Source organism: Orycteropus afer, unplaced genomic scaffold, assembly GCF_000298275.1.
Source record: "Orycteropus afer afer isolate SDZICR_OR568_19922 unplaced genomic scaffold, OryAfe1.0 scaffold00495, whole genome shotgun sequence".
Classification (NCBI taxonomy): domain Eukaryota; kingdom Metazoa; phylum Chordata; class Mammalia; order Tubulidentata; family Orycteropodidae; genus Orycteropus; species Orycteropus afer.
In genome coordinates this window covers 1,726,742-1,754,236 of record NW_006922082.1, presented here as the reverse complement: position 1 = coordinate 1,754,236, position 27,495 = coordinate 1,726,742, and the positions used below count along the sequence as shown (strand labels likewise).

The 27,495-nt window shown below is 55.2% G+C and overlaps 1 protein-coding gene across 1 annotated transcript; it reads right to left on the bottom strand.

The window, feature by feature from the left end:
* Window positions 1-579: 579 nt before the first annotated feature.
* Window positions 580-27,495, bottom strand: FMNL1 (formin like 1). Its single transcript, XM_007955257.1, has 26 exons — window positions 27,367-27,495; window positions 17,746-17,829; window positions 16,177-16,290; window positions 14,278-14,351; window positions 13,895-13,978; window positions 13,363-13,500; window positions 11,488-11,596; window positions 10,830-10,906; window positions 10,490-10,583; window positions 9,081-9,155; window positions 8,702-8,812; window positions 6,307-6,456; window positions 5,685-5,786; window positions 5,273-5,531; window positions 4,742-5,050; window positions 4,431-4,555; window positions 3,856-4,058; window positions 3,195-3,429; window positions 2,981-3,049; window positions 2,310-2,390; window positions 2,099-2,228; window positions 1,776-1,939; window positions 1,456-1,557; window positions 1,209-1,304; window positions 844-964; window positions 580-671 (listed from the first exon to the last, which is right to left on the bottom strand). The coding sequence occupies exons 1-26, from the start codon at window positions 27,493-27,495 to the stop codon at window positions 580-582; spliced, it is 3,327 nt and encodes a 1,108-aa protein (XP_007953448.1).

The following is a 27,495-nucleotide window of genomic DNA, read 5'->3' as shown; positions in this document are numbered from 1 at the left end:
ATAGGCCAGGCTCCCTCTAGGGCTAAGTATGGCTTTTGGGGAGAGGGTGTGCTGCAAACAGCATTTGCGGGGGTAGGCCGGCGATGCTGCCCCCTGTGCCAAGAGAGCAGAGTCCCGGCCCATGGTGGGGACAGCGGAGGAGGGGGATGCCCGGCCCAGCCGAGCTGAGGACCACCTTCCTGGAGCCCCGGCCTACTACCCAAGGCCCCACTCCCCTGCAGAGTCCATCTGAAGAAATAGTGGCTACAGCGAAAGGTCGGAGGTGACCTGCAGCGGGGGGCCTGGAGGGCGCTTGCGAGCACTGCGGCGGCCTGTGTCTGCACGGATATAGGGCTGGTTCCGCAAATCTGGCATTGGAGAGAGACATATATACACTTCAGGAGTCTTCCCAGGGCTAGGAACCCCACACTGGAGCACAGGCCTCACCTTTCTAGGGACCCATGTGGGAAGGGGCACTGTTGATGTTTGCCAAAGCCCCTTAAACATCCCAGTCATGCATGGCCCCAGTCTTTGCAAAGGTCCCAGGGTTGGGGGCAGCTATTGGAGTCAGAGGCTAGGCCCTTTGGGTACCTGGGGGGGCTAGAGGGGGATCTCCTCTCCCAGGCTGGCCTCACAGAGGAGCCGGGATGTCCGCTTGCCAGTGCGGGCCGTGAAGGGCACTGTCTTCAGCACTGAGGGTTGGGGGAAGGTGGGGAGGGGGTAGAGAGAAGGAAAAAGAAAAAAGACAGGAAAAGTAGCAAGAGGCAGTGAGGCAGCCAGACATACCCCCCCGGGGGATGGTGGATGGAAGACAGCATAGAAGGACAGACTGAGGACAGGACAGAGGCCCAGCAGAGGCTTTACCCGTGATGATGTCTTCGATGGCGCCGTCACGATCACTCTCATAGATGAGTGGCTCCTTCTGCTGCTTCCGTTTCAGCTCTGAGATGAGGTCCATCTGCTGCCGCCGAGCCTTGGGTGGAGACTGGGGGTACACAGCTCCAGCTCAGGGTCCTCCCTGCCCCACCCTAAGTCCTAGAACATCTGCCCAGTCCCCCATAGCAAAGGCAGCTGGCCCGAGCAGAACATCATTTCCACTCCAGGCTCCTGGGCACCACCCTTGCCCTGGGCAGGAGCTGTCCATACAGTGACAACTCAGAGGGGCTAGAGAATGACGAGGATACCAAGCACTCCTGCATCTCAGAACAGGCTCAGGGGTTGCTGCCTACCTTGGGTGCCAAGGGCTCCCCTCTGCTGAGGGCATCGGTGCCTGCCTCCTGGGCAACTGCTTCTTTCTTCCACCGTTCCACCTCCTGCTCAGCTTTCTGAGGGGACGAGGAGGGTTTCCATGAAAGGAGCCCATCCTATTTCCCCATCTCACTCTCAAGACAGAACAAGCGTCCACCCTTTCCACACCTATGTGGAGAGGCTTAAATGTCCCATGGGGGTTGCAGCCTGCCTACCAGACACACATACCTTGTACGCCTTGATAAAGCGGCTAAAGAGGGAAAAAAACATGGAGGGGGACGTGGTCTTGGGATTCTCCCCAAAGTACTCCACCACAGATTCGTAGGCCTCCTGTAGACACAGATCATCAGCCCCCTCAGAGTTTGACCACTGGTGGCTACCCTTACCATAAGACACTGGCAACCCCATCTCTGCTCCCCCGGACCAGGGGGAGTTTAATGCCCTCCAGGGAGCCCCAGCTGGGGCCATGCCACTGCAGGGCAGAGCTACACACACCCCCAGACCCCAGTACCTCTGCATACCCCATCCCAGCCTCCCCACCCCCCGACCTGAGCTGTCTTGCTGTCTGCCAGCAGTTTGTCCATGGTGGGTGTGTTGGCCCTCAGGAACTCCTTAAGCACCATGCAGTCGTCCTGCCTCATAAACTCCCGCTGTGTCAACTCCAGACCTTGCTGCAGGGAGCGCACGTCCCCAAGGACGCTGTCCAAGGATACTGGGTGGGGTGGAGTGGTCCAGGGGCAAGGAATCAGAGAGGCAGCACTCCCACCCAATTACAGATCTTGTGGTCCCCTTGCCATTGCCCACCCCATTCCAGCCCAGTGGCCCCAGACCTGAGTGTCTCCCCTCACCCAGGGACCTGAAGGGCCCATACCTGCCCCTGCCTTGTCCAGGAAGTGCAGGTCACTGTGGAAGCCTGTGAGCTGGGGGTACTTCTCGGTGATGACCTTCACCAGGTAGTGCAGCAGTGTCTGTTTACGATCAGTGGACTTCATCTCCAACAGCTGCACAAGGGTCTGTCATAAGCTATTGGCCACCAACCAGCCCCATCACCCGGGCTGGGGGTCCCTCCTCTCCCCTCTCACCGCATCCAGACTCTGGAGCCGGAAGCCATAGGCTGCTCCTCGCTTGCTGCTGTTCATGTAGTTGCCAAAGGCCAGGACAATCTGGAAGGGCGGGAGGACTCAGGGGGTGCTAGGGCTGAGGAAACCCCTTTAAGTGTAAACAGCACAAGAAGAAAAGTGGTGGAAGCCAGCCCTACCCTCAGCGCCCCCTGTACTCCTGCATGGATCCCTCAGGTCCATGACACATACACATATGTACACACATCTGACACACGTGCACGGTTGGCAGAGTGGTCCTCTGCCACTCCTCCCTGACACTATGAGTGCTGACACCCACTCCTAGGCTATAAGGTCACCCCTCTGCCAGCCATTTCGAATGGTTCCTTGACTTTCCACAGGGCAGGTGTGATTGGGGCTCCCTCATCACAGAGCTACTCCCCAAGGAGGCTAAGTGCTCACGCAGGGTCTTCAAAGTGCTATTAGAGACAAGGCAGGCACTGTAGCCACCAAGTTCCCACCCCCATCTGCCCTTCTGAGGTGCCATCAGGGGAATATATGTGAAAGGTGGAAACCCCATGTTTGTTGCATCCTAAGGGTAAAAGGAAAGGCCTGGTCTCTCTCTCACATCACCCACAGCAAGCAGGGAGTCATGGGTGGGCCCCACCTCCAGGACCCTAGGCCTGGCCTCTCACCTCCAGGATCTGGCGGAGTTTGTCCGAGGACTTGATGGACATTGAGGCTGCAATGATGGCATTCAGTTGCTGGGTGTGGAGAAGGGAGGCAAGGTGAGTTGCGGGGGACAACCCCATCAAGAGGCTCGTGCACTCCCAGACTCCCCCTCGGAGCCAAGGCTGGGGCTACTTTCTCCTCACCCCCACCCTAGGCCACACTGTACCCTGCCCGCACCGGCATGAGCATGTGGGCAGTGTCGGGGAAGTTGCCCAGGAAGGTGAGCGTGGCCATGCGCTCGGGCAAGCGTGGGATTCGACTGAAGCGCAGCATGAAGCGGTCCTCATCTGACAACTCCTCCATGGGCCGCTGCTCCCGCTCAAAGTGGGCAATGAGGCTACGTTCGTACTCCGTGGGCAGGAAGCGAGTCAGGAGCTCCAGGAAGTCCAGGCCAAGGGCCTGCAGGTCATACCTGTATGTGTAGTGGGGGTGTCACTCCACACCCACCTGTCCCTGAGAGCAGGACAGCCTCCCTCCTTGGCTGAATAAATGAACTTCAATATCTGCCATTTGCTGACAGCTTCAAGGAAGAAGGGAAGAACAAGAGCTGGGAAGCCTGAAGTCCCTTATACCAGCATGGCATGTGTCCAGGTGTTTACAGCTGAGTGTCCATAGCTAGGCAAGGAGGCAGAGAGGGAGTGGAGACATCCCAGCCTGAGATGTATAGCCTCAGTTTTTTAAATGGGGGATACACAGTTCCCTGACCTCTTCCTTGACCAGGACTGATGTAAAGCTTGATGGACTCTGTACAAATGTTGGGGCTCTAGTGAGACCTGCCTGACAACCCTGGCCTGGCAGAGGGCTTGGCTGCCCACCAGCCTAGCATGAGGATACTCACATCTCAATGGCTTGGCAGATGCGGTCAGCCCCCAAGTTGCCCTTGCGCAGGGTGATGGCCAAGTTCTTGGCCCGGTTGGCCTCAATGAGTGTTGCCTTGGTAGGGGGCTTCTGGGATGCCTTGCCCTTGAGGGCACTGATGTCCAGGCTGGGACCCTGGGACTTGGTCTTGAAGTGCTCCTCAAAGTCACTCATGTCTAGCTCCTGAGAGACCGGGGAGAGGAGGTGGTGCTGGGTGGGGTCAAGGTCTGGTGCATTTCTGGCTGAAGACTGTGCTCAGTGCTAGAACCATCTACCTGGCACTGACCAGGCTACCAGGCAAGAAATCGACCAGTAAGCCTGCTTGGCCACAGGCCATGACTGGGGTTATGGGGTACCTTGAGGAGTAAGAGGAACACCCAACCCAGGAGACCCAGACCCCAGTCCACTAAAGCTGAAGGAAGAGCTGGAATTTGCCAGGGGTAAAAAGTAGAAAGGAAAAGTGTAGAGGATTTGGCCCCACCTCCTGCCCAGCAGGACTGGTGAATGCCCATCCCTTCTAGTACCCACACTGGAGCAAGATAGGGCCATACACACCTGGAGCACCTTTTCATCATTGAGCTCTGTGAAGACAGTGCCCGTGATCTGGCTGGGCTTCAGGGCCACCCAGTTTAAGAGCGGCATTCGGAACTTAGTCTGGATGGGTTTCTTGGCTTTCACTCCTGGAGGCAGGGAAGTAGTGTTGATCACAGAGGGGTTGGGGGTGGGTTCTGGAGGAACCTGGGCCCAGCGAGGCCGGGCCAGGCAGGAGGCATTAGGAGGCTTCCAGACAGAGGGTCCTGGAGGATACTGAGACCAGATCCCTCCCTCCATTCCCCCCAAGCCCTGGGCTCCAACGGTTCACTCACCTGGGCCCATCTCTGGACTGGGCCCCCCAAGGGAATCAGAGAGGCCTCCCGGAGGTGGTGGGGGCGGCGGTGGCACAGGCCCACCAGTGCCCAGGAGCGGCGGTGGGGGCGGAGGTGGGGGCAGCAGGTCTCCTGGAACTGGTGGCGCTGGCGGGGGATCAGGACTGCCTGGGAGGGGCGGGGCCATTGGGGGCGCCGGGGGCGGGGCTTCTTGTTGCGAGGCGGGGCCTGGAGGTGGGGGTGGGGGCGGAGGCGGCAGTGGTGGTGGGGGCGCTGCTCCGGGAGCTGGTTCTGATGCAGGTAGGAGATCTGAGCCCAGCAGGGAGGATAGAGGGGGCGCGTCAATTTCTTACCTTTGTGGTCTCCTCGCTGACTCCCTGCCCCACGCATGCGCATTGGGCCCATTCCATCCCCCCACACATTTGAGCTGCAGTGCCCCCAATCCAAGCTTCCCTCTCCAACCCTCAGTGCCGAAGATGCTTCAGGCTGTCCACACCTGGCCTGACCCCCAAGTCTGAAGCTTTTGTGCACCTGGGCTTGGGGAGCCAGCGGGCACCTCCGGAGACGGAGCATCACTATCACTGCCTCTTGGAGTTACCACAGAGACCGGAAGGATCTCAATGGAGACAGCATCTCCCGGCCCCCGCAGGATGCGGATTAACCCCTTCTCCTCCAGCTCCTCCACCTTCAGCTCTAGGGCCGAGGGCCGCACCAAGCAGGGGGGAGGCACTTTTTCAGGTTCTGGGAGCCGCCTGGAGGCACTCATGGAAGTCGACTCGCTGTAGCGCTCCTGTAAGTCCCGGGGGAAGGGTCACTGCTCACCTGCAAGCCCCCTGGCCCAGATCCCCATCCTCCGCCCGGGGTAGCGGGGGTATCAGCTTAGCAGTCCCAGCGGGTCTGCTCTTGGAAGCCCACCTGACCCAGCTCACCCCCTCAGCCTTACCCGCAGGGTCTCCAGCTCCTTGCGGGCCTGGCTGAGCTGCTTTTCCAGCTCGGCGATCTTAGCCATTGATTCGTTTTCCGCGTCCCGAAGCCTCTCTGTCAGCTGTGGTACCGGCACATTTGGTGAACTCCCACCCGCGGCCGGGCACTGTCGCCACCAGTGAGGGGGCGGCACCAGGCATGCCTGCCTGGAGGGCTGGGGGAGGCTCCCGGATGTGGATGCACTCAGCCCAGAGGACTGTGGGTGTCCCAAGCCTGGCACTTGAACCCCAGCAGGTAAGGCATTGAGATGACTAAGGTGCTCTCAGGAGTGAGAACCAAAGCATCACTGATGAGGGAGGTGGGTGGAGAGGAGGAGACTGAGCTGGCAGGGGAACCAAGCACCTAGTTCCACCCAAGCCAGGGCCTGGAGTCTGCACATGTCTTCCTCATAGGTTCAGCCCAGTGTCAAAGTCCAAGGAACATTCATTGAGAACAATACCCAAAGGCTTCAGGATTTGGATTCTGGTCAAACTCAGGGGCCAGGCCGACAGCCACCAAAATTCACACCTAGAGCCACTGCCTGAGCCAGGTGTGGGGTCCTATAGGCCAACTATGTGCTAGTGGGCGCAGGCTGCTCTCACCGTGGCCACCTGCTCCTGCAACTCCTCCATGTGCTCCAGCACCGCATTCTTGGTCTCGGTGTCCTCCAGCAGCGAGCCCACATCAAAAACATTGTCCAGGTACGCCTGGATCTGCACCTGGAGCTTGTCACTCTCCGTGAGTCGCAGCCTCTGTCCCCAGATAGAACAAGTAGGGTGAGGGCTGGTGCGAGAAGGGGGTGGTCCTTCCAGTGCCCCCAGGGGAAGGGGCCTGAGTCCTTGCTTTTTATTTTTTACCAAGATATACTTCACATATTGTGATAGTCACCATTTTAAATGTACAATTTAATGGCTTTTAGTAGATTCACAGGGAGCTCTGGTGGCATAGTGCTTAAGGCATGTGACTGCTAACCAGAAGGATGGCGGTTCAAACCCACCAGCCACTCCTGAGAAGGAAGGTTGAGCAATTTACATTCGTAGTGATACTGCCTCAGAAACCCAAGGAGGGGTCGCTATGAGTCCGATCCTACTCGACGGCAGTGAGTTTGGTTTGGTTTTTTTAGTAGATTCACAAGGTTATACTGCCATGACCACGATCTAATAGCAGATCATTTTATCACCCCAAATAGAAACCCCATCCCCATTCCTCTCTCTCTCCCAACCCCTGGTGACCACTAATCTACTTTCTGTCTCCATGGCCTTGCCTACTCAGGACATTTCACATAAATGGAATCTGACAGTATGTGGCCTTTTGCGTCTGGCTTCTTTCACTTAGGATAATGTTTTCAAGCTTCCACCATGCTGGACCATCTATTAGTACTTTATTCCTTTTTATGGCTCAATAATATCCCATTCTATGTAGTCTGCTTTTGTTCATCCTGCCTTTCAAAAATCTAATCCCAAAGGCCCTAGTCTTCTAGGGCACCTCCCAAAAGAATCAGGGAAGAAGCCGCTCAGGCTGGGCCTGGAAGCACCAAGCTCAAGCTCTTCTGTGCACCTTTCCCAGAACAAAGCTTTCCTCTGAGACCTGGACCCAGGTGGATCTGGCTCCCACTTCGGCCCAGTGTCTCTGTGCTCCCTGTTTTGAGCTGGCATCAGAGCACCTACTGCAGGCCGGTGTTCCTAGACTCAGACCCAAGACCTCCTAGAGCCTGACCCAGTGCCTGCAAAAACAACTTCATGGAACAATTAGTCCAAGGGACTGGTACACCATGCAATCCTCAGCCTATTTGACTATAAGACCAGAAGAACTAGATGGTGGCCGGCTACCACTGTCAAACACTCAGAGGGGGATCTATGTAGGAGATCCTGGATAGAGTGGGAGAACAATGTGGAACAAAACTCAAAATCATTTAAAAAAAGGGGGGGGGGGACCAGGTTTGCTGGTCTGATAGAGCCTGGTGGAACGACTGAGACTATGTCCCCTAGCTGCCCTTCAGTTCTGGAACTGAGCCCATTCCTGTGGCTTCCAGCAAAACAAAAGACAGGCATATGAGCTGAACATTTACATTACGTAGATACACTCCTTGGAGAGACCAATCATGGGAGAATATAAGGGCTGTGTATGCACAGAAAAGGCGCTCTGGTGGCATAGTGCCTAAGGCACTTGACTGCTAACCAGAAGGCTGGCGGTTCAAACCCACCAGCCACTCCTCGGAAGGAAGGTTGGGCAATCCTACTTCCGTAGTGATACTGCCTCGGCAACCCAAGGAGGGGTCGCTATGAGTCGGGGCCGACTCGACGGCACATAACAACAACAACAACAATGCACAGGGAAGGAGCTCTGGTAGCATAGTGCCTAAGGCACTTGACTGCTAACCAGAAGGCTGGCAGTTCAAACCCACCAGCCACTCCTCAGAAGGAAGGTTGGGCAATCCTACTTCCGTAGTGACACTGCCTCGGAAACCCAAGGAGGGGTTGCTATGAGTCGGGGCCGACTTGATGGCAAATAACAACAACAAAATGCACAGGGAGATAGCTCAGGGGGCAGAAGTGCACAGAGGGAAGAGCACAGGGAAGAGGTGGCTATGGGGAGGAAGTGGGAAGAGAGCTGTTGCATTGTGGGATATTGTAGTCAATGTCATTAGACAAAGTGTATGTGAACTGCTGTATGGAAAATGAATTTGCACTGTAAACTTTCACCCAAATCATGATAAAAATTAAAAACAAACAAACCCACCCCATGGACTAGACACCCACTCTGTGCCCAGACTGTTCTACACATGGACAGTCATTCCCACCTCTGTGATTCTCCTGTTTTTACAGATGAGAACACTTAGTTGCAGGGCAAAGAAGTCTATCCAAGGTCACATGGCTAAGAAGTAGCAGAGCCAGGATTTGAACCAAAGTCTGCCTGACCCCAGCGTCCATGCTGCTAACTACTTAGCCATATGCTGCTGTGGGCAAGTGGTTAAGGCTCGGGGTGTATGGGGCTCACCTCCAAGTACAGGTCCAGACCCAGGTGGGTGAACTCATATTGCAAGAAGACACGGAAGTTCATATTCTCCACTGAGTGTACCACAATGTTGATGAATTGCATGCAGGCCACCTGCAGGGAAGGGCACGTGAGCAGGTAGGGGTGCTCAGTGCCCTCCATCCCACTCCCCAACTTACTCCCAAGTCTCTTTCTCTCCATCTCTCACTCCAGTGACCAGCCTACCCCCCTCTCTACCATCTCTCCCTTCCCCCTGCTGACCACTCAGTCCTCACACTTTGCAGGGACAAGGCCCAGGCCCCAGATCCCTAGGCCCCAAGCTGCTTCCTGCTTCCAAGAGTGGCCCTGCCCAGCCCTAAGCCTGCTGAGCTCCTGAGCTCACCATGAAGTCAATGTTGCTGTCCTCATTCCGGAAATACTCCATCAGCTTCTCAAAGCGATGCTGCTCCCCACATACCTGGGTGGAGGGGAATGGCTGTCACTGAGGTCCTGGGTGCCCTAGTCTCAGAGGCAAACCTGGCCTCCTCACCCCACTTGGCATTCTCACAGGGCAGGATCTAGGGGGAGCTCGTGCATTCACCAATAGCCTGCGACCACCTGGTGTCCCCTTTGCCTGAGACTATTCCTGTATTAGAGATAAGTCTAGGAAAGTGGTCTCTGTGTCACCACCCAGGAGGAGGTCTAGATCTGGATCATTCCTTTGGTCCTTAAGTGGAGGTGAGAGTTTTCATGCACAAACATGAAAATTTGTGCAAATTGCATGCAAATGGATCCCACATCCTATCCAACAACTGCAGGTACAGTTCTCTCCTGCCGGCAGGCTGCCGTCACCAGCCCCAGGAGCTCAGAGGACCCTGTTTCTAACACTGTCCAAAGCTGGCCAGCTGCCAGGTTGGGCTCTGCTTGCACAAATACTGATGCCAAACCCAAGTGTTCCACCGGCCATGCGACCCAAGGGCCAAGGCTAGTCAGCCCTACAGAACCCAATCACAGAGGCCAGCCTTCCATCTCCTCTCCTCCTGTTGCCCTCACTCACTGCACTCCAGCCTCACTGGCATCCTGGCACGTACCCACCACAAGGCCTTTGCATGCATTCTTCCACCTGCCTGGAGCGCTCTTACACCTGAGAGCTACTGCAGCCAGTGCCTTTCCAGCTCTGTTCAAACCTCCCTTTGATGCAGCCTGCCCCGACCACCCTGCAAACAGTTCTCTCCCACAGTGTCTCTGAGCTCACCCTGCACGATTTTCTCTCCCACAGGATGGATTTTCTAACTTACGGTGTCATTTACATAAGTAAATGTTATACTGTTTATTATTAGCCTATTGCCCAGAGTCTCCCTCTGCTTTGCTTCTCTGTTCCTCTGGTTCACTGGTGTATCCCAAGTGCCTGCTCCTGTGTCTGACACACAGTAAATATCCATTAAATGAGTGAATGCAGGTATCCTGCTGTATACATCCTGTCATGCCTTTACTTCTCGTGAGCCTGTAACCCAGAGTCAGCTACTCCGATGTATGTGTGGATCAAGTCCACTTTGGCTCCGGCAAAGCTGAGGGTCAGAGGTTCAGCAGATCCTGCAGTTATCCCTGTGGCCCCAGGCAGTAAACCCACCTGATCTTACACCTTTCCTCCAAAACATCTCTGTCCCAGATTATCCCCACCCTGTGCTCCCCAAATGCCTACCCAGTGTCCCCAGCTGTCCCCAACAGAGGCAACAATTGTTGGCAGTGAGACTCCACACCCACTACAGGGGCAAGTACATGTGTGGACATGGGGGCAGGGGGTTCCAGTACCTCCTTGAAGTTGTCAAAGGCCGCAAGGATGATGTCGTGTCCCCCCCGCACCAGGCACACAGCTGCCAGCAGCTCCAGCACCAGAGCCTTGGTTCTAGGGAGAGAAGGGGTGGGTTGTCCCTTGAGAACAGGCAGGCATTGCAGCAAGGGCAGACACAGGGCTGGCGAGGACAGAGGAGCTGATGGTGGGCTCCTCAGCAAGAGGCGGGGTCCCAGGCTTGAGGAAGAACAGAGGAGCTAGTGCTGGGGGTGGCATGAGCCTGGACAGCAGTCCTGAGAATTGGGAGAGAGAGTGGGCAAGAGAGTCTGGATGTGGGGAAAGTTGGGGTGTGGACTTCACCTGGGGTTCTTGTTGTTCAGACTCAGAGCAATCTCGTTGACACAGGCGGGGTGGTTCATGATGAGACTGAAGCCAGACTGGAGAGAGAGGAAGGTCGGCTCCTCCAGGCAGACCCCCAGAACTGCCAGGACCTTCTGCCCAGCACCCTCAGCACAGCCTGTGCCATGCCATTCTGGTCTTTAACTGCTCTCAAGCTTTTTTTTTTTTTTTTTTTTTTCCTGCCAACCACAACCTCTTCTGCTATAGCAAGTGCCTGACTGTCCCTCTTTGTAAATCCCTTTGTCTTTTCTAAGGCATCTTGCACACAGGGAGTCCTCAAAGGCCAGCTAAGTGAGGGAGGGCCCACTTTACCAACCATTCCTCCAAATACCCACAGGCTGCTGTCTGCTACGGCCTCGCTATCCAGCCCTTCTTGGTATGCATGTCAAAGTCCCTAAGTGAGGCACATCCATACCCCTGGCCATAAGCAGAGGTGCTCAAGGAGGCAGCAGAAATCTAAGCCTCTCCTAAGACTTGTCAACCTCAAGACACTGAGCCAACAACCCAGACCCTAGGGCTCTCCAGTATGTGTTTGGTCCTAGAACCTCAGCAACTGGGCAGCCCCTAGTAAGTATAGGCCTAGCTCCTGGGCCCCTAGTTCCCATACCCACCAGTCTACCTGGTAGTTCATGATGGCACGCAAGCACATAATGCAGACATGGACGTCATCCTTCTGGCTGACGATACGAGAATTCCGCAGAGCCTTCCTACTGTGAGCCGGGGTCAGCCTGGGTGGGGTGGAGGGGAGGCAGCAGGGGTCAGAGTCCTGAGGCCCCACTTCCCACTCCCTCAATCAATCAGATGGCCTCTGAAACTTTAGGCCACTACCTCTTGTCCACGCAACAAAACAGGCCAGCTGAGGGCAGGTAGGGTTTCTTAGTCCCTAGGGCGTGGGGAGGAGAGGAGAGGAGGGGGCTCAGGGAAGCAAAGACCCTTAACAGTAATATGGCATTAAAAACGGTTGCTCTGTTGTTGGGCTGGAGAGCCTATGGAAAAAGATAGCCATAGCTTGGAAACAGCCATGGAAGCACTCTCCACAAGGTGGCGCTGGCGGCCACTTGAGTTTATCTTCCATCTTGACAGGCAGATTCTGATTCAGAGTTGGTTGGTTCAAATCTCAGTTCCACCACTTATTAGGCACGTTTCTTCATCTTCCTGGGCCTCAGTTTCCTCATTTGTAAAACAGAAATAGCAATAACCATCCCTTCCTGATAGGGTTTTGTTGTAAAATGAGTGAATATGTTAAATACTTAGAATGGTGCCTGGCACATAGCAGGTACTATCCAAGTGTGTGCAATTGTTTTTTGCCAAACAATGTCTGATGTTTTCACTGTAGCAGTAAAGCCAATTGTGACTTTCACAGGTCAGGTCCTTCTGACAGTTCTGCCATGTTTCCAACAATGCTGGGAGGCCCTGCCACCACCCAATCAAGTCTCCCATCTTTCTGGCACATTCCAAGTCTTTGTCCATGTCATTCCTTCTGCTTCAAATGCCCTTCCCTCCCCCATCACTGCCTGTAAAGTCTCTATTCATTTGTAAGACACAGTTCCAGTGGCACCTCTTCTGATAAGCCTTCCTGATGACCCAGGCAATGGCCATCTCCTTTCTCAGGGCTCCCAGTCATACCTCCATGCTAGCCTGTCACACGGAACTGCCCTCCACTATACTGTGGGCCCCCATCACAAGTTAATCTGTCTTCTGAGCACCTGCCCCAGTGCCTGATACATTTAAAAAAAAAAAAAATCTCACTGCTGTCGAGTTGATCCCGACTCATAGAGACCCCTCCTTGGGTTTCTGAGGAGGTATCACTACAGAAGTAGATTGCCCAGTCTTCCTTCTGAGGAGTGGCTCGTGGGTTTGAACTGCCAGCCTTCTGGTGAGCAGTCAAATGCTTTAGGCACTACGCCACCAGAGTTCCTGCCTGATACACAGTAAGTGCTAAAGATGTTTGTTGGATGAATGAATGGACATATCGTGAGAGTTTGGAGCTTAACGTGAAAGTGGTCCCCTAGATCCAAGTGGGAAGGGAGGAAACTGGCAGTCCACAAGCTGACCCAGGGCCATCTCCTGTGTGGAATTGAGTAGGGCAGCCTTTCCACAGCAGCTGAAACTGGGCATCACCTCACCCAACCCCCCACCATCCTGGGGAGCTAGCCAGGCATGCACCTGCCCCTAGGCAACTACGTACCGGGGAGAAGGGGGGCATCTGTAGGCGATATGGGAGAAAACAGGGGGTTAGATGGGTACAGATGGGTCTCATCGACCCAGAAACACCATCCCAATCCCAGAACCACCCAGACCCCAGGTCCTAGATGCCCACCCCTATGGCTTCTTAACACATCTTCGACCCAAGCCCTGTGTGTGGCCCTAACTCTGCTCCCAATGCTTGGCTACCCTTCCCACCACCCCAGGCTCTGGATAGGCTAGCTGGATGCCAAGGTGTGTGGGGGGAAATTCTTCATTCTCCTGCCACCTTGCCATGGGCCACACATACTTGACGGTCAGGTGGCGACTCCTGGGGTGTGGTGTACAGGATGAGGGGGGACCCTTGCTGAGATCCTCTACTGACTGCTCCAGCGGCTTGCTTCTCTCTGTGTTGGGGGCTCCATTGTCTGTGCTTTCCATGTCATACCTGCAGGGGACAATGCAGTGGGACTGGAGGCCAACACTGCAGGGGCACTTAAGACAGGGCTAAGAATTAAGGGAAGAGAAATAGGCCTGAGAAGAGGCTGGGGTGGGGAACAGGCTGTGTTCTTGGCAGTGGGCTGGACATAATGGGGGAGAGAGGATGGTGGAACAGAAGAGTGTACCCTTGGGATGTCTGCTAGGTGCCAGGAGGTCCCCAGGCTACGTCCTTCCCTGTCCAGGGCAGGCCTTCAGGAAGGGGAACACTGAGGGCCAGGCACAGGGTTTCAGAACGAGCTGGGGTTGTGCTGCCTAGAGCTGGCAGGCAGGGCGCAGGGAAGCCTGAGCTGTGAGGAGCGGCTGGGGGGCAGTGTAGGGGTGGGGAACACAGGAGAGCTTACGTGACGGAGCACTGAGCAAAGGCCAAGTACTCAAGCAGCACATCCAGGCCGCGGTTCTCCTCGCTGAGGAACTCTCGCACCCACCTATGGGACACAGGGCATCCTGAGTCCCAGCCAGAGTAAGCAGGTGATGGGTGCATGAGGGCCTGTATGCTCCTCCCCCAGGGAGACACCATAACCAGGTCCAGAAGGCCCAGGATGCTGCCAGATGTTACCAGGTAGCTGAGGTGAGGGCCAGAGAAGGGACAAGAGGGGAGGCAGGGAAGCCGTCCAGATACCCACCCCACAAGAGGTCCACAGGCATAGCCCTGTGCCAGGAGAGGAGGAAGGGGAAGCCTAGGGGGGCTGCCTGTAAGGGGAGCTCTCCTGGGCCCCTCACTCACCCAATGTGGTTTGTTCTCAGGGAGATCTCCAGCTCCCGCAGCACCTGTGTGGACTCCTGAACACGCCTCTTAAACTGCAGGCCAAGAACAAGGCAGCCTGGTGGGGCAAGCCCAGGCCTCCAAACGCCCACCAAGCCCAGGCAGCAGCCAGCAGCAGCCACCTACACACACTCACACTGGCATACGTAGCCTTTCATGCACAGCCTCCTCCACCACCTCCACACACCCTCCTAGTGGAATAAACACTCACAGGCTACACCGCCCCCTCCATGCAGAGGCACACGAGGTACACACCACTCATCCATGCTTCAACACAGAGGGCACACACATCCACGTCCGTCCTTAGACAGGGTATACACACACAGACACACTCATACTTGGACACACTGGGCATGCACACACACACCCATACTCGGATACACAAGGTATGCATACACACACACATATCCATACTCAGACACACGGGGCCCATACACATACACATCTCCATAAAAGCACACATAGGGTACACACACACCCATACATGGAAACGCTGAGCACACAAACACAAATATGCATTCATATAGGAGCACCCAAGATATATACACATATATACACACATACACATACAGCACTATTCACAATAGCAAAGAGATGGAAACAACATAAGTGCCTATCAGCGGAGGAATGGATAACCAAATGTGGTACATACACACAATGGAATACTATGCAACACTAAAGAATAATTTAGAATCTGTAAAACACCACATGACATGGATAAACTTGGAGGACATTATGCTGAGGGAAATAAGTCAATCACAGAAGGATAAATATTGTACTAGTTCACTATTGTAAAAAGTCAATGAAAGGTTTATATATGGAAGGAAACTTTCTTTGTTGGTTACTAGGGATGGGAGGGAAGAGGAGGGAAAATCCCTAGATAGGTTGAAAATATACGGAGAGAGAGAAAGAGAGAGAGAAACCAAAGGAGTTCTGGTGGCGTAGTGCCTAAGGCATTTGACTGCTAACCAGGAAGCTAGCAGTAAAACTCACCAGCCACTCCGTGAAAGGAAGACTGGGAAATCTATTTCCACAAAGATTCACTGCCTCAGAAACCCAAAAGAGGTTGCAATGAGTTAAAATTGACCCAAAGGCAGTGAGTTTGGTTTTTGGTGTTTAGAAACCAAAGATTATTAGTGGTGACCAGGGATAGGAGGGAGGGGGAAAGGGAAAGCTTTTGTTTGTGGGGCATTGAGCCCCACAGTCGTGGTGGAATACTTTGGAAAAGGATAGTGATAATGGTAGCACAACATGAAAAATGTCATCAATGTCCCTGAGCTGTAAATGTGGAAGTTGTTATGTTGGTGAATGTCTTGGTGTGTATGTTTTCACCACAATAAATGTACAAAAAAAAAAAAAGATATACATACCTAGAATACCCACACATCCATGTACAGGATATACACATCTATGCATCTGTACAGGATAAGCTGGGTACATGCACACATCTATGCACAGACATGACACACGGGGTACACACATCCAGAACACACACCTATCATACACATGCCTATATATGCATACAATGATACATACAAACACACGTTCACATCCATACACAAACACAAAAGTACATACACAGTACAGAAACAAATCCATACATGAATACACAAGGTCACACATACACACACAAGTACAAGAAGTGTACCCACGTATGCACATACAGGATGCTCGATGCTCAAAGGAGCCTGTAAAAGTGCACAACCAAGGCACTCTCCTCCGCTGTAAATACACACACACTCATACACGTCCCCACACAAGCCCACAGGAAAGTGTGTTAGTTTTTACACAGTCACCCCAGCTTCCCAGAGATTAGGAGGGTACAGGGGAAAAGGGACAGAGAAAAAAGGGCAGACGTACCCCCAAGTTGGGCATCCAATCAGCTGCCACCTTCCGGCTGACCCCACCAGTATCCAGGTAGCTCTTCAGCTTCTGGATGTAGGCTGCAGGGGGGTTCTTGACTTGGAACCTCTCCTGGGAAGAGGGAATGAGGTGTCAAGGGAACCAGCAGAGCTCCGCCAGCCCTCATCCCAGGGCTGATTCTCAGCTTTGACCTGGGTCCCAGGCTGTCTTAAGACCCCTCTGAACTACCAAAGGCATAAACCCAAGCAGTCCACCAGGCCACTTAAATTCCCCTGCTCTGGGCCCAGCCATCCCTCCCCACTTTGGCTTCACAGGCCACAACCTAGCACAGCTCTGGGGTGGGGCATGGAAGGATCAGTCCTGCCAGGGACCCCCTGGGGGAAGGCACTCAGACTGGCCACTAGGTGGCATCCTTCTAGCCTCCTGCCCTCCCTTGACCATACCTCAGCCCAGACTTTGGGGGACAGGAAGGAAAAATGCCCTGGAGGGGTCTGGAGGAAGGGGTCACTGAAGGCCAGCCCCCACCAACACTCCCAGCCCAGCTCCTTGGCAGGCTGAGGGCTCCTTCCTCAGGATTCTATCCCAGCTGTCCTGTTCACGTGTTCTTATATTAGTAGGTACCTGTGTGTATGTTCATTTGTGTTCAACATAGCCCCACCATCTTCTAACCTCCCACTTCTCCCAAGCCTTTGAGCCTCCAAGCTCTGAGATATTGGACCCCTTTCTACAGCCCCAAGGCCTGGAGTCAGCTCCCCACTCTCTTCCCACGCCCAGCCCTTACCCCTAGACTCCTGCAGGCCAGCTCATCCCTCCCATCCATTACAGGCAAGGTCCAGCCCTGGCTCCCAGGGGAGGCTCCTGCTCCCTAACTCTCCACCCCCACTCCACAACCACAGACTTAAAGGCCACTCCCCACCTCCCTCCCTCCATCTTCCCTCCATCTTGGAATCACTGTGGTAGCCAGGCCCCACCCACCTAGCAGTGGGAAAGGGGTCCTCCCAGTGTCACTGATGCAGCCCTAGAGCTAGCTAGAGGGGCAGGAACAGTGACTGAGCCATGAAGGTGGCGGCCCAGAAGCCCAGGCTGAGTCCCAGAAGATGGGGGAGTTCTGGCCCCTGCTCTATTACTTGGGAAATGGTTGACCTTGGGGAGCCTACAGCTCCTCTGGGCCCCAGGTAAAAGGAGAACAAGGGTTCCTTCCCTTCCCCCTACCCCCCACAGGGCCAAATAGACATCCAACTGGAGAAGAGGATCATGGAAGGCTGTTCCAGGAAACTCCGGAGGATGGTGGCATGGCCCCAGCTGCACTGGCCAGTGCCCTGGGCCAGCCCTGCCCGCTTTTGACTCACAAGCTCTTTGGGGAGGCCTGTGTTCAAGAGTGGGGGATCCCAGAGTCCCTGCAGACACCTCAGCACCCTCCCCAGATGCAGTGCTGGCCTCTGGACAGGGTCTTTGCCCCATAAGCAGCATGGCGGTGTCCCATCTCCAGCCAGCCCCAGCCCAGCCAGGGCAGAGCAAGACTCCCAAGGGTGGAAGGAAGGGGCACAGGGCCATGCTGGCACCCACCTGGTCACAGATGAGTTCCCATTTCTTCTCGTTGTCATACTGGCTCAGCAGCTGCACCTTGTCCGGGGGCAAGTTCATGCAGTTCTGGGGAGGGGAGGACAAAGTAAAGACCCCTGAGCCTGGGGCCCCAGTGTGGGGGGAGGGGAGAATAGGCATTCTGGGAACCATCAATGGCCCAGCTCCCTGGGAGGTGTTTCACACACGTGATTCTGCATCGTTCTCTCCCCACTGGAGTACGTTTAGGTGGCATTATCCAGATCTGGCCTTTGTCCCTCAGACATAGCCTCCTGGCACTCAGGGTGTAGAGGCAGGAATAAGAGTTCTCAGCCCAGCCTGTCAGGACCCCAGACACCTCTGGGCCCCAGCTGCTGCTCCCTCTGTGATATTTGGGTCTCATCTCAACCCCCATTTGGTTGAGAAGTTAACAGAGGAGCCACTCCTAGGCAGGCCCAAGTATGGCCAGGTGTGGACAAGGCCCCACTCTCATGTGCCACAAGACCCCAGGTCCACACACTCAGCCCAGGGCACATAAATACCAGAAAACCTATGGTGTGGAGAGCAGGGGCCCCCTCCCACTTTGGGACAGGAGTGAGGTCAGAGAGTCAGGCAAACCAGGGATTCCAGGAAGGTGCATCATGGCTGCAGGGGGAGGGGGATTTCAGAGGAGAAGGTCACCCAGCCACAGGATCTCCCCAGCCAGTATGCTGGGTCTGGGGTGCTGTGGCCCAGGCTGGGACTTCCCTGAGTAGCTAAGAAAGGTCAACAGTCGCCTGCCTGGTCCTTCTTGCTCAGCCACAGATGACAAACGTAGAGTCTCAATCAAATTTCCCCCCACAGTGCAGGCAGAGGGCCTAGCCGGGGCTGCAGGATCACCCAGGTATCACCAGCACTAGGGGCTCCCTGGACCCCCAAGACGAAGCCAATTTGCCCCAGTCCAGTAAACCCCACTTTATTGAGGGCCTAAAATGAAGGAGCTCTGAGTTAAGCCAAGGTCTCCACTGAGGTGTGGGAGCCCCACCCAGAGCCGGGGAAGCTGCTGTCAGCTCTGGCAACTTGGACGGCACACTTTCAGTCACGTGGCCATAAGAAGACGCCACGGCCAGAGCAGAAAGGGGCCGCACCCACAGGAGGCTCCTCAGCCAGCTTCCTCTCTGGGTTGCTGGGTTTAATACTGGGGCTCCAGCCAGGACTCACCCCAAAAATCACTGCCTCTGGTCACCCCAGATCACAGGAAGCTGGGTGCTCTCAGCCCCTATTGCTTAAGCTTTCCAGCTGACGGCCCCACTTGAGAGGTGAAACTGCTCATCCACTGGGCACGCCCCCCCCCCCAGGCCGTCTGGTGTTGGGGGTACGTCATCTCTCTCCCCCATTGCGAAATTGAGCCCAGATTGAAGAAACCACTGCTGTCTCATCGGCCCCCTCCCTCACTCAACCCACCAACGGCCAGGACAGCTCTTGCTACTATACACAACACACACATGGGAGGGGCTGCCCGGGAAGGAGTCTGAGAGCTCTGGAGAGGGTCCCGCTCTGGCAAGGAGCCCTCCCTGGGATCATCCTCTGTCTCTCTATCCCTGGTCTTCTCTGATACATCATCAGCCCCCAGAGACATGGGTGGAGGCGGGCCCAAGGTGGGAGGCATGGCTGAGGGGGAAGGAGGAAGGCAGGAGAGAAGGTAGACAGTGCTGGGGACCTGAAGGGGAAACAGGGCCTTGGGGCCAGCACAGGGGAAGAAGACGGCCATGGGGAAAGAGGGCAGGGAGTGAGGGGATGGCCGGAGAGGGTGACTGCTCCCAGCAAGTGTCATTCTGGACCCTCACCCACCCCCAGCAACCTGAGTGGCTCATAGGGTGGCTCCTGCCCCAGAAAGCATTTCCTCCATAACCATTATGACCACAACGATCACAGGAGCTGACTGCCTCAATGGGCATCGCTGCTCTAAGCCCCTCGCACCAGTGACCTCACTCCCCCACACAACCATTACCAGACACCACCATTATTCTCACTCTACAGGTGTGGGAAGGAGCCTGGGTGGCGCCAGGAGTGTGTGATCAACTGCTAACCTGAAGATTGGTGGTTTGCACCCACCCATGAGCACCGCAGGAGAAAGACTTACCAAACTGTGTCCTAAAGACCATTGTTGTTGGGTGCTGTCAAGTCAGTTCTGACTCACAGTGACCCCATGGGACACAGCAGAACTGCCCCATAGAGTTCTCTAGGCAGCAATCTTTACAAGAGCAGATAGCCAGGTCTTTCTCCTGCAGCACCACTGGGTAGGTTCAAACCACCAGCCTTTCAGTTAGCAGCCAAGCACCACCAGGGCTCCTTCCGTCACGATTGTAGCCAAGAAAATTCTATGGAGCAGTACTACACTGTAACACACGGGGTCACCGTGAATCAGAATCAACTGTGACAACTGGTTTGGTTTGGGTACAGGTGTGTAAGCACAAATTGGGTTAGTGACCTGCCCAAGGTCACACAGCTGTAACAGAAGAGCCAGGCTTTGAGCCCAGAGTTGACTCTGAGCACCACCCTGCCTCCCAACCCAGGAGAGGCCTACAGTTATTACTGGGATGGGGGGCTTGGGTCCCTCAATTACAAAGCTGGAGCACCTGTCCAGCCCTCAGATAGCTCCTAGGAGTTGCAGAGGGCCGGGCTCCCTTTGCCCCTTCCCCACCTGGCCTCCTCAGGCCCCGGGGCCCACACCCCAGCCTGCCAGACAGGCTAAATTTAGGCTCAGAAATCAGAAATAGCTCTGACAGCCCTGAGTGCTAATTAGCAGCTGCTCCTTGGCTGTGCCCACCAAGGATACAGGCACCCCAGGGAGCAAGGGGGAGACTACTGACTACCGGCTAAAGGCTAGAGGCTAGAGGCTAGCAGTTGGCGCTCACTTGGGATGAGTGCGGCCACTCTGGGAAGCAAAAACAGCCCCCCAGAGCCAGATCCTCAGCAAGGAGACAGTAGCACGGGGTGGGGGCTAGGATGGGCAAGTAGGAGGTTGGCTGACAGTGCTCAGATGGGACTGGGAGGGGCAGGCAGTGCAGGTGGGGGAGATACCTGCCTCCGGGGAAGCCAGGGGCAGGAGGGGCAGCTGTGATATGGAAGAACCAGGACAGGGTTCAGAAGATCCAAGTGCTGGTCCCCAGCTCTTGACCCCCTAGCCCTAGAGCTTCTTGGCCTCCAGCCTCAGCTTCCTCTGGCACGAAACAGGCACACTCTCTTTGCCTCCCAGCCTCACAGAGCTGCTGGGAAATGGTGAGAAGCTGTGTTTTGATGGAATTATATTCTTCAGTAATATAGCACTATCCAAAAGTCATTCCACGGACAGGAGGGGGTTCAGGGAAGTCCCAAGGCGGGGCGAGGCTGCAGTGAGCAGAGATTTGTGATAACAGCCAATAAAACCTACCTATCCCCAGGAGCTCTGGTAGCATAGTGGCTAAGACACTTGCCTGCTAACCAGACGGCTGGCGGTTCAAACCCACCAGCCACTCCTCGGAAGGAAGGTTGGGCAATCCTACTTCCGTAGTGATACTGCCTCGGAAACCCAAGGAGGGGTCGCTATGAGTCGGGGCCGACTCGACGGCACATAACAACAACAACAACAACATCCCCAAGACTTGGCCAAAAATGTAACTGACCCCTCGATCCCCTTCCCTGTCACTCTAAGTGCTTTGGATCAGACACAGAGGAGACAAGATTCATCTTTTGGGGTATGGCCAAGAGAAGGAGCCGATTCCCCACATCTTTCTAGAATGTGGCCCATTCTCCGCCCTCCCTGCCCCTACCTCTCTGGGTACCAAAGGGGGCCCCCACATTCCATTCACCCAAGACCATCCCCTTGCAGTTTCCTACCACCCCCACACCAGTGCTGCCATCTGGAGCAGGGTCACAGGAGACTGAAGGGCTCCATCTGCAGCTGGACACAGCCACACCCACCAGCTTCACTTTCAGCCCGAGCTGAGTCTGCATCCCAGCCCACCTGCCTACCCTCTCCTCATGAGGCCTGGCCTGAAAGTCCCAGGATGCCCCTGAACCTGGCACCAACCCATGTGTCCTACCGACCTTGCAGGGGTTCTTCACTCTGGCCTCTGGCCCCTACTGCCCTCCACCCCCCACCGCTGTATGGTCTCTACTTTGATTCTAGAGTTCTCAGTGCATCTCTAAAAACAATCTCTTTTATCCACTTAAAAAAATTCTGGTATATAGATTTTCTGGTGCTCTTATAAACCATCCCAGACTTAGAGGAGGGTTGTGGGGTGACAGCCCTAGAATAGGGTGCTGGGATCCATAAAAACCTAACAGCTTCTCCGTTTGGGGTTCCGGGGTCCCCACAACAGGGACAAGGGCCAGCAGGTAGAAGCCAGAGCAGCAGGCAATGTCCATATAATGCAGGCTGGCAGAAGGAGGAAGTGGAAGAGGACGGTAACAGCAGCACCTCCATAGCACTTGCCCTGTGCTAAGTACCATTCTGGAGCTCTGGTGGCACAGTGCCTAAGGCATATGACTGCTACCCAGAAGGCTGGCAGTTCAAACCCACCAGCCACTCCGTGGAAGGAAGACAGGGCAATCTACTTCGGTAAAGATTTACAGCATCAGAAACCCAAAGGGGGTCCCTATGAGTCAGACTCGACTCAATGGCAGTGAGTTTGGGTGTTTTTGAGGTACCATTCTAAATGTTTGACATCTGATACCTCCTTTAAGCCTCATCAACATGCCTACTATTAAATCTCCATTTTACAGATGGGAAACTGAGGCGCGGATCAATTAAGCCGCTTGCCCGAGGTGACTTCGCTAATAAGCTGATTAGAAGAAGGAACACTGAGGGAAATGGAACCGCTTGAAGTGTGGGTCTTGGCTCCCCAGGGGTCTTCTGCAGACAGCTGAGCCCAGCCCTCCTCCCCTTTCTGAGGAACCAGGAACAGCCAGCCCCACTTCCTGTCACCCAGCACCCTACACTTCCTGTTGTTGCCCACACGGAACTCTTACTCACTGGGGAACCCCCCCCCCAACACACCCTCTCTCAGGGGGAAGTGGAGGCCTCTGCACTCCCTCCTCATGAGCACTCTGCTACCGTTAGTACCACCGCTGCCCCACCCTCCAGGAGAAGTGGGCCCTCCGTCGTGGTTTCCAGCCACTCAAAGCTTTCTACCAAGGCTTCATTGTTACTGGCCTGTGTGATGGCAGGTTGGCCTGCGATGGGGTCTCCTCAGGGGTACACAGCAACCTCAGGTGGTTTTGGTAATGGAGTTACGGAAAGGGAGAGGTGGGGTCTGGGCTCCTTCTCCTCACAGGGGCCCCGGATGCAGAGGCCTTCGTTAGCTGCAAAGTCACCATCCCCCTTCCTCACAGGGGAGAGTATCTACTGGGCCTCTGCCAGGCACTGTGCTAACCACTCTGTATCCATACCTTCATGTAATCCCCTCAACAATCCCAGAAGGCCAGCATATATCATTACTGTTCTCTTCTTACATGTGAGGAAAACTGAAGCTCAGAGAGGTTAAGTAACTAACCCAAGCTCACACAGGTAACAAGTGGCAAAGATGAAACTCAAACGTCACAACCCCAAAGCCCAGGAAGCTACTCTGCCTTTCCCTTGAGTAGCCCCTGCCCAGCTTAGAGGCAGGGAGGCCCAAGCCACCTTCCAAGGTTCCCTGTTCCCAGCAAAAAAATGCAGAAGCTGCCCAAGAGCAGTCCCACCTGCTCCTACCCATCTCAGCCAGCTCTTTGCCAAGCCGGGATGTCCCTGAGTCATGCCTACCACATCCCTGAGTGTCCAGGGTCAACATGTGCTAGCCCTGCCTGCTAAAAATGCCACCCCCCAGCCTCTGCCCAGCCTAGCATCTGACCACAGGGCCACAGCCCCTTTGGGCTCCTCATGTGAGACACCCCCAGGGCAGGATCACAGAGACTGAACAACACAGGCCTCATAGCTACGGCTCCCAAACCAATTCTGCTCCAACTGGAATTTCAAAAGCCCTAGGACCCCGACTTTCTGGGTCCACAGAGGTTGGACGAACCCCTGAAACTACTGCCCTGAGCTAATCTTTCAACCTCAAACCAAAAACATCCCCTGTCTTGAAACCAAACTACAGTTTAGCCAAACTAGTAAAGCATGTCTGCCTTGAGTTTTATGCTCTTTCAAGATCTACCTATATGGGAAAAAAAAAAAAAAAAGATCTACATATATGGAATAAGAGTGACCATAACAACTCAAAAGATGAGACAGGATCCTTAGGGGAGAGTGAATTTATGTTCATGGGGGAGGAACTACCCCGAGAAGGAGAGTGAGGATGGTAGCACAACTCAAAGAACGTCATCAATGTTGGTGAATTGTACATGTTGACTGTTGGATTGGTGTAGGCTTTGCTGTGTATATTTGCAACAAGAGCAACAAAACAAAATAAATGATTTAAATAAATAAAGTAAAACCCTACTGTCCCCTATCACAGAGAAGGGAGTTCAGTCTCAGCTGGACCAAACTGACATCTGCTCCTGCCTCCAACACCAGTCCCAGACTGGAGGGGCCAGCCAGAGGCAGGACTGCCAGGGCCACATCCTGCTTAGGGTTTTCCTGACCTCCCCACTGGGCCTGGGCACAGGCATATGCTGCTTAGTACCCCAGGATGCTGGCCGCCATCAGGCAAATTCCTCTCCAGATGGTTCACCCCCCAGTAGGACATCAGCATCACCTGAGGACCCCTGCACACCGTTCCTAGCACCTCCCCTCAATCCCTCTGCCCTGGCACATGGCTTTAAAACCTCTCCTGAAGGTCACAGGCTCCTCCCTGGCCAGACAGATTAGGGGAATTGCATACCTGGCTAACTGGCAAACTTGGAAAGGGTGCCTTACCATCTCAATCCCTGGCCCTGTCTGCCCCTCGGGGCGGGCTGAGGACTGGAAGCCACTCAGCCGCCTCAGGCATGGGCGTAGGAGAGGCAAGAGCAGAGTGGGACTGGCTGGCTTCCCCACCGTCGCAGCAGGCCGTGTGGCTGGGCAGCCGTTGTTCCTCCGCCGTTGCTAAGGCAACAGCCGAAACCCTGGCTCAACCTGCTCTTCTTCCCCACCCCCATTTTAAGTAAGGCCCCCCCACACACACACCCTCCAGGTTGCCCCCACCCCTGCACAGGAGAAAGGCTGGCCAGGAAAGGAAGAGCAGGCTCCCTGCATCGCCTGTATGGCTGTGGGCATGATGGGAGCACCCCTACTCACAGGAGGGGGCCCACAGCCAGGAGTGGAGGGGTGGTTTTGGGTGTCTGGATCTCATAAGCCCCCAGGGGTGAAAGGGCTGAACTGGAGAGAATGGAAGGGGTTCACTATGGCCATCTGACTAGATCCTCAAAGTAGGGTTGTACTTCTCCTACCAAGACTGGGGGTGCTGAGGGTGCTGGCCCAACCCCCTCAGCAAGCTAAGGTTCTCCTCTTAGGCACTCCCTAAGGACAGGACTGGACTCAGTCACTGGGGCTGGGCTGGGGTGGGGAAGCGTGCAGTGTCAGGTGGAGGTCCACCTTGCAATGGCCATCGCCAGGCATATGTTTAGCCAGCTCTTTAGATGTGGGCATCCTCAGGCAAAGATCATGGCTGTCACCCTAAGGGTCAAGGCAAATACCGCTACTGGTGGGAAATGAGAGGAGTCAGGTTCTTAGCCAAGTGACCTTGGATAGATCCTGCCCACAACAGTGCAAAGGACAGGCTGAACCCTCCCCAGGAAGCCGATGAAGTGTGAACACTGGGGTTCCTGGGAGCTGGTGCCACTGCACTAGGTTTCTACCCAGCCACCACCCTTTAGCCACAAGGGCATCCTCTAAGACCCATCTCTGGGCCTCTGCTCTCCACTCTCTGGCACTTAGAGACTCCCAAAGGCATTTAGTGTTAGACCCAGCCCATCAGAGTTATGGCAGCTAATCCAAGCAGGGCAATAAAGTCCTACTACACAGGCAGGTGGCAAAAACCTCACTGTTTGACTTTTAGATTGCCCACCCATCTGAATTATTCACACAGCTCTTCCCCATTGGTGTTCTTAACAGAGAGTGGATTGGCGCGTGGGCCTTACCCTGGGACTCACCTACAACCTTAGACATGCACTTGAAGAGAAAGACAGACCTATGCCCCCCATCAGGCTGGTGCAGTCCAGGGACCCACACCAGCTCAGGCTCCCCAAATGGCCCCCTCATCCTCCCACCTCTACCGGGACACCCATCAGCTCAGCTCAGCATGGCCAGGCCCCAGATGTGGAGAGGTGGGAGAGGGGGCAGGTGAAGAAATGGGGACATCTGGGGCTAGCCTGCCGGAAGGCATCCCCCAGAGGCCCTTCCCTCCCCCTAAGCAAGCCAGTTGCCCCACTTCACCCTGGCCAGTTTCTCCAAATTGCTCTTAATCTTTTTCGAGGAGGGAACAGTAGCCAAGACTTTCAAGAACCATTAGAAGGTGCCCTGTGGGGCCATGCAGGAGGTCTGATGTGTAGCCCAGTGACTGCCCAGGGGAGGGGAATGATGTCCAGGAGGTAGAGGGAATGAAGGACTAAGCTGTACTGCTGCCAGGACTCCCTCAGTCCCCACCCTAAGCCCTGCAGCACCAGCCTGCTCAGACTGGGAAGGGACTCTGGGTAAAAGCATGTCCTTATTCTCCTATTGCCCAGTGTCCAGCAAGGGAAGGTGGACAGCAGACAGGCCACTTAGAGAAGGAGCTGGGGAATGGCTGAGGTAGGGAGGGGGAAGTGAGAACGAGTCTTCTTCCCCTCCCCACTACTCTCTCCTACCCTCTTTATGGGACTCCCTGATTCTGCTCTGGTGCCCCCATCCCGTTAAACCCAGCCCACTGCTCCAGGCCCCACCTGAGCTGGTGGAGCCCTCCCCAGTGGCCTAGTCCCCAGGATCCATGCCCAACCCTCCTATCAAGCAAGGGGTGCTTCCGACTGTTGCTCCAGTCCAAGTACAGTGACCAGCTCTTCTGACCCCGCCCTTCCTGACCTAAGCCCTTCAGTGGATGGACCAGTGCCCAAGACAAAGACCTACAGATACTTCTCTGTGATAAATTGGGGGGTGAGAAATACTGACACCCGGGCGGAACGACCTAACTACCCAACTCCCAGCAGCCCAGGCACTGAACAAACCCGCACAGAAACACCTAGGCTCCATCTCCTCCTTCCAGGAGGTGAAAATGTAACCCCTTCCGGCTGGGCAGCGAAGACAACGAGTGGCGGATGCCTCAGCCCTGCGCACGGTGGCTGGGCCAGCATGTAGCAGGGAGGGCAGCCCCAGGACCCTCTGACCGGCTCAGCTTCCCACTTCCTCACTAGAGTTTTATTAAAGACCTTTAGACCCCAGAACCCTCTGAAGGGCTCAGCTTCACACTTCCTCACTAAATAGTTTTGTTTAAGACCTTTAGACCCCAGAGAGCTGAGAAGGCGTCTTTGGAAAGGAGACCAGGTTGCAGAAGAAAGTTTTAGGTGGGAGAGTGCTAAGTCACTCTGAAGGCAGCCACTGTCACTCCCACCCCCTGGAGGGGGCAGCCACTGAGCCGGGGATCTCTAAGCGGCACCTGAGTCCCCGGAGATGGGGTCGCGTGCCAAGCCCCTGAGGCCCCTCGTCCGCGCCCTGCGCGCAGCTGGGGTCATACTCACCAAGACCCGGTTGAATCGCTCCTCCAGCTCTCCCGCCGCGGGCATCGGCTGCTTGGGAGCCGCAGGCTGCTTAGGGGGCGACGCGGTGGGGCCCGCGGGCTGCTCGGCGCTGCCGGCCGCGTTGCCCAT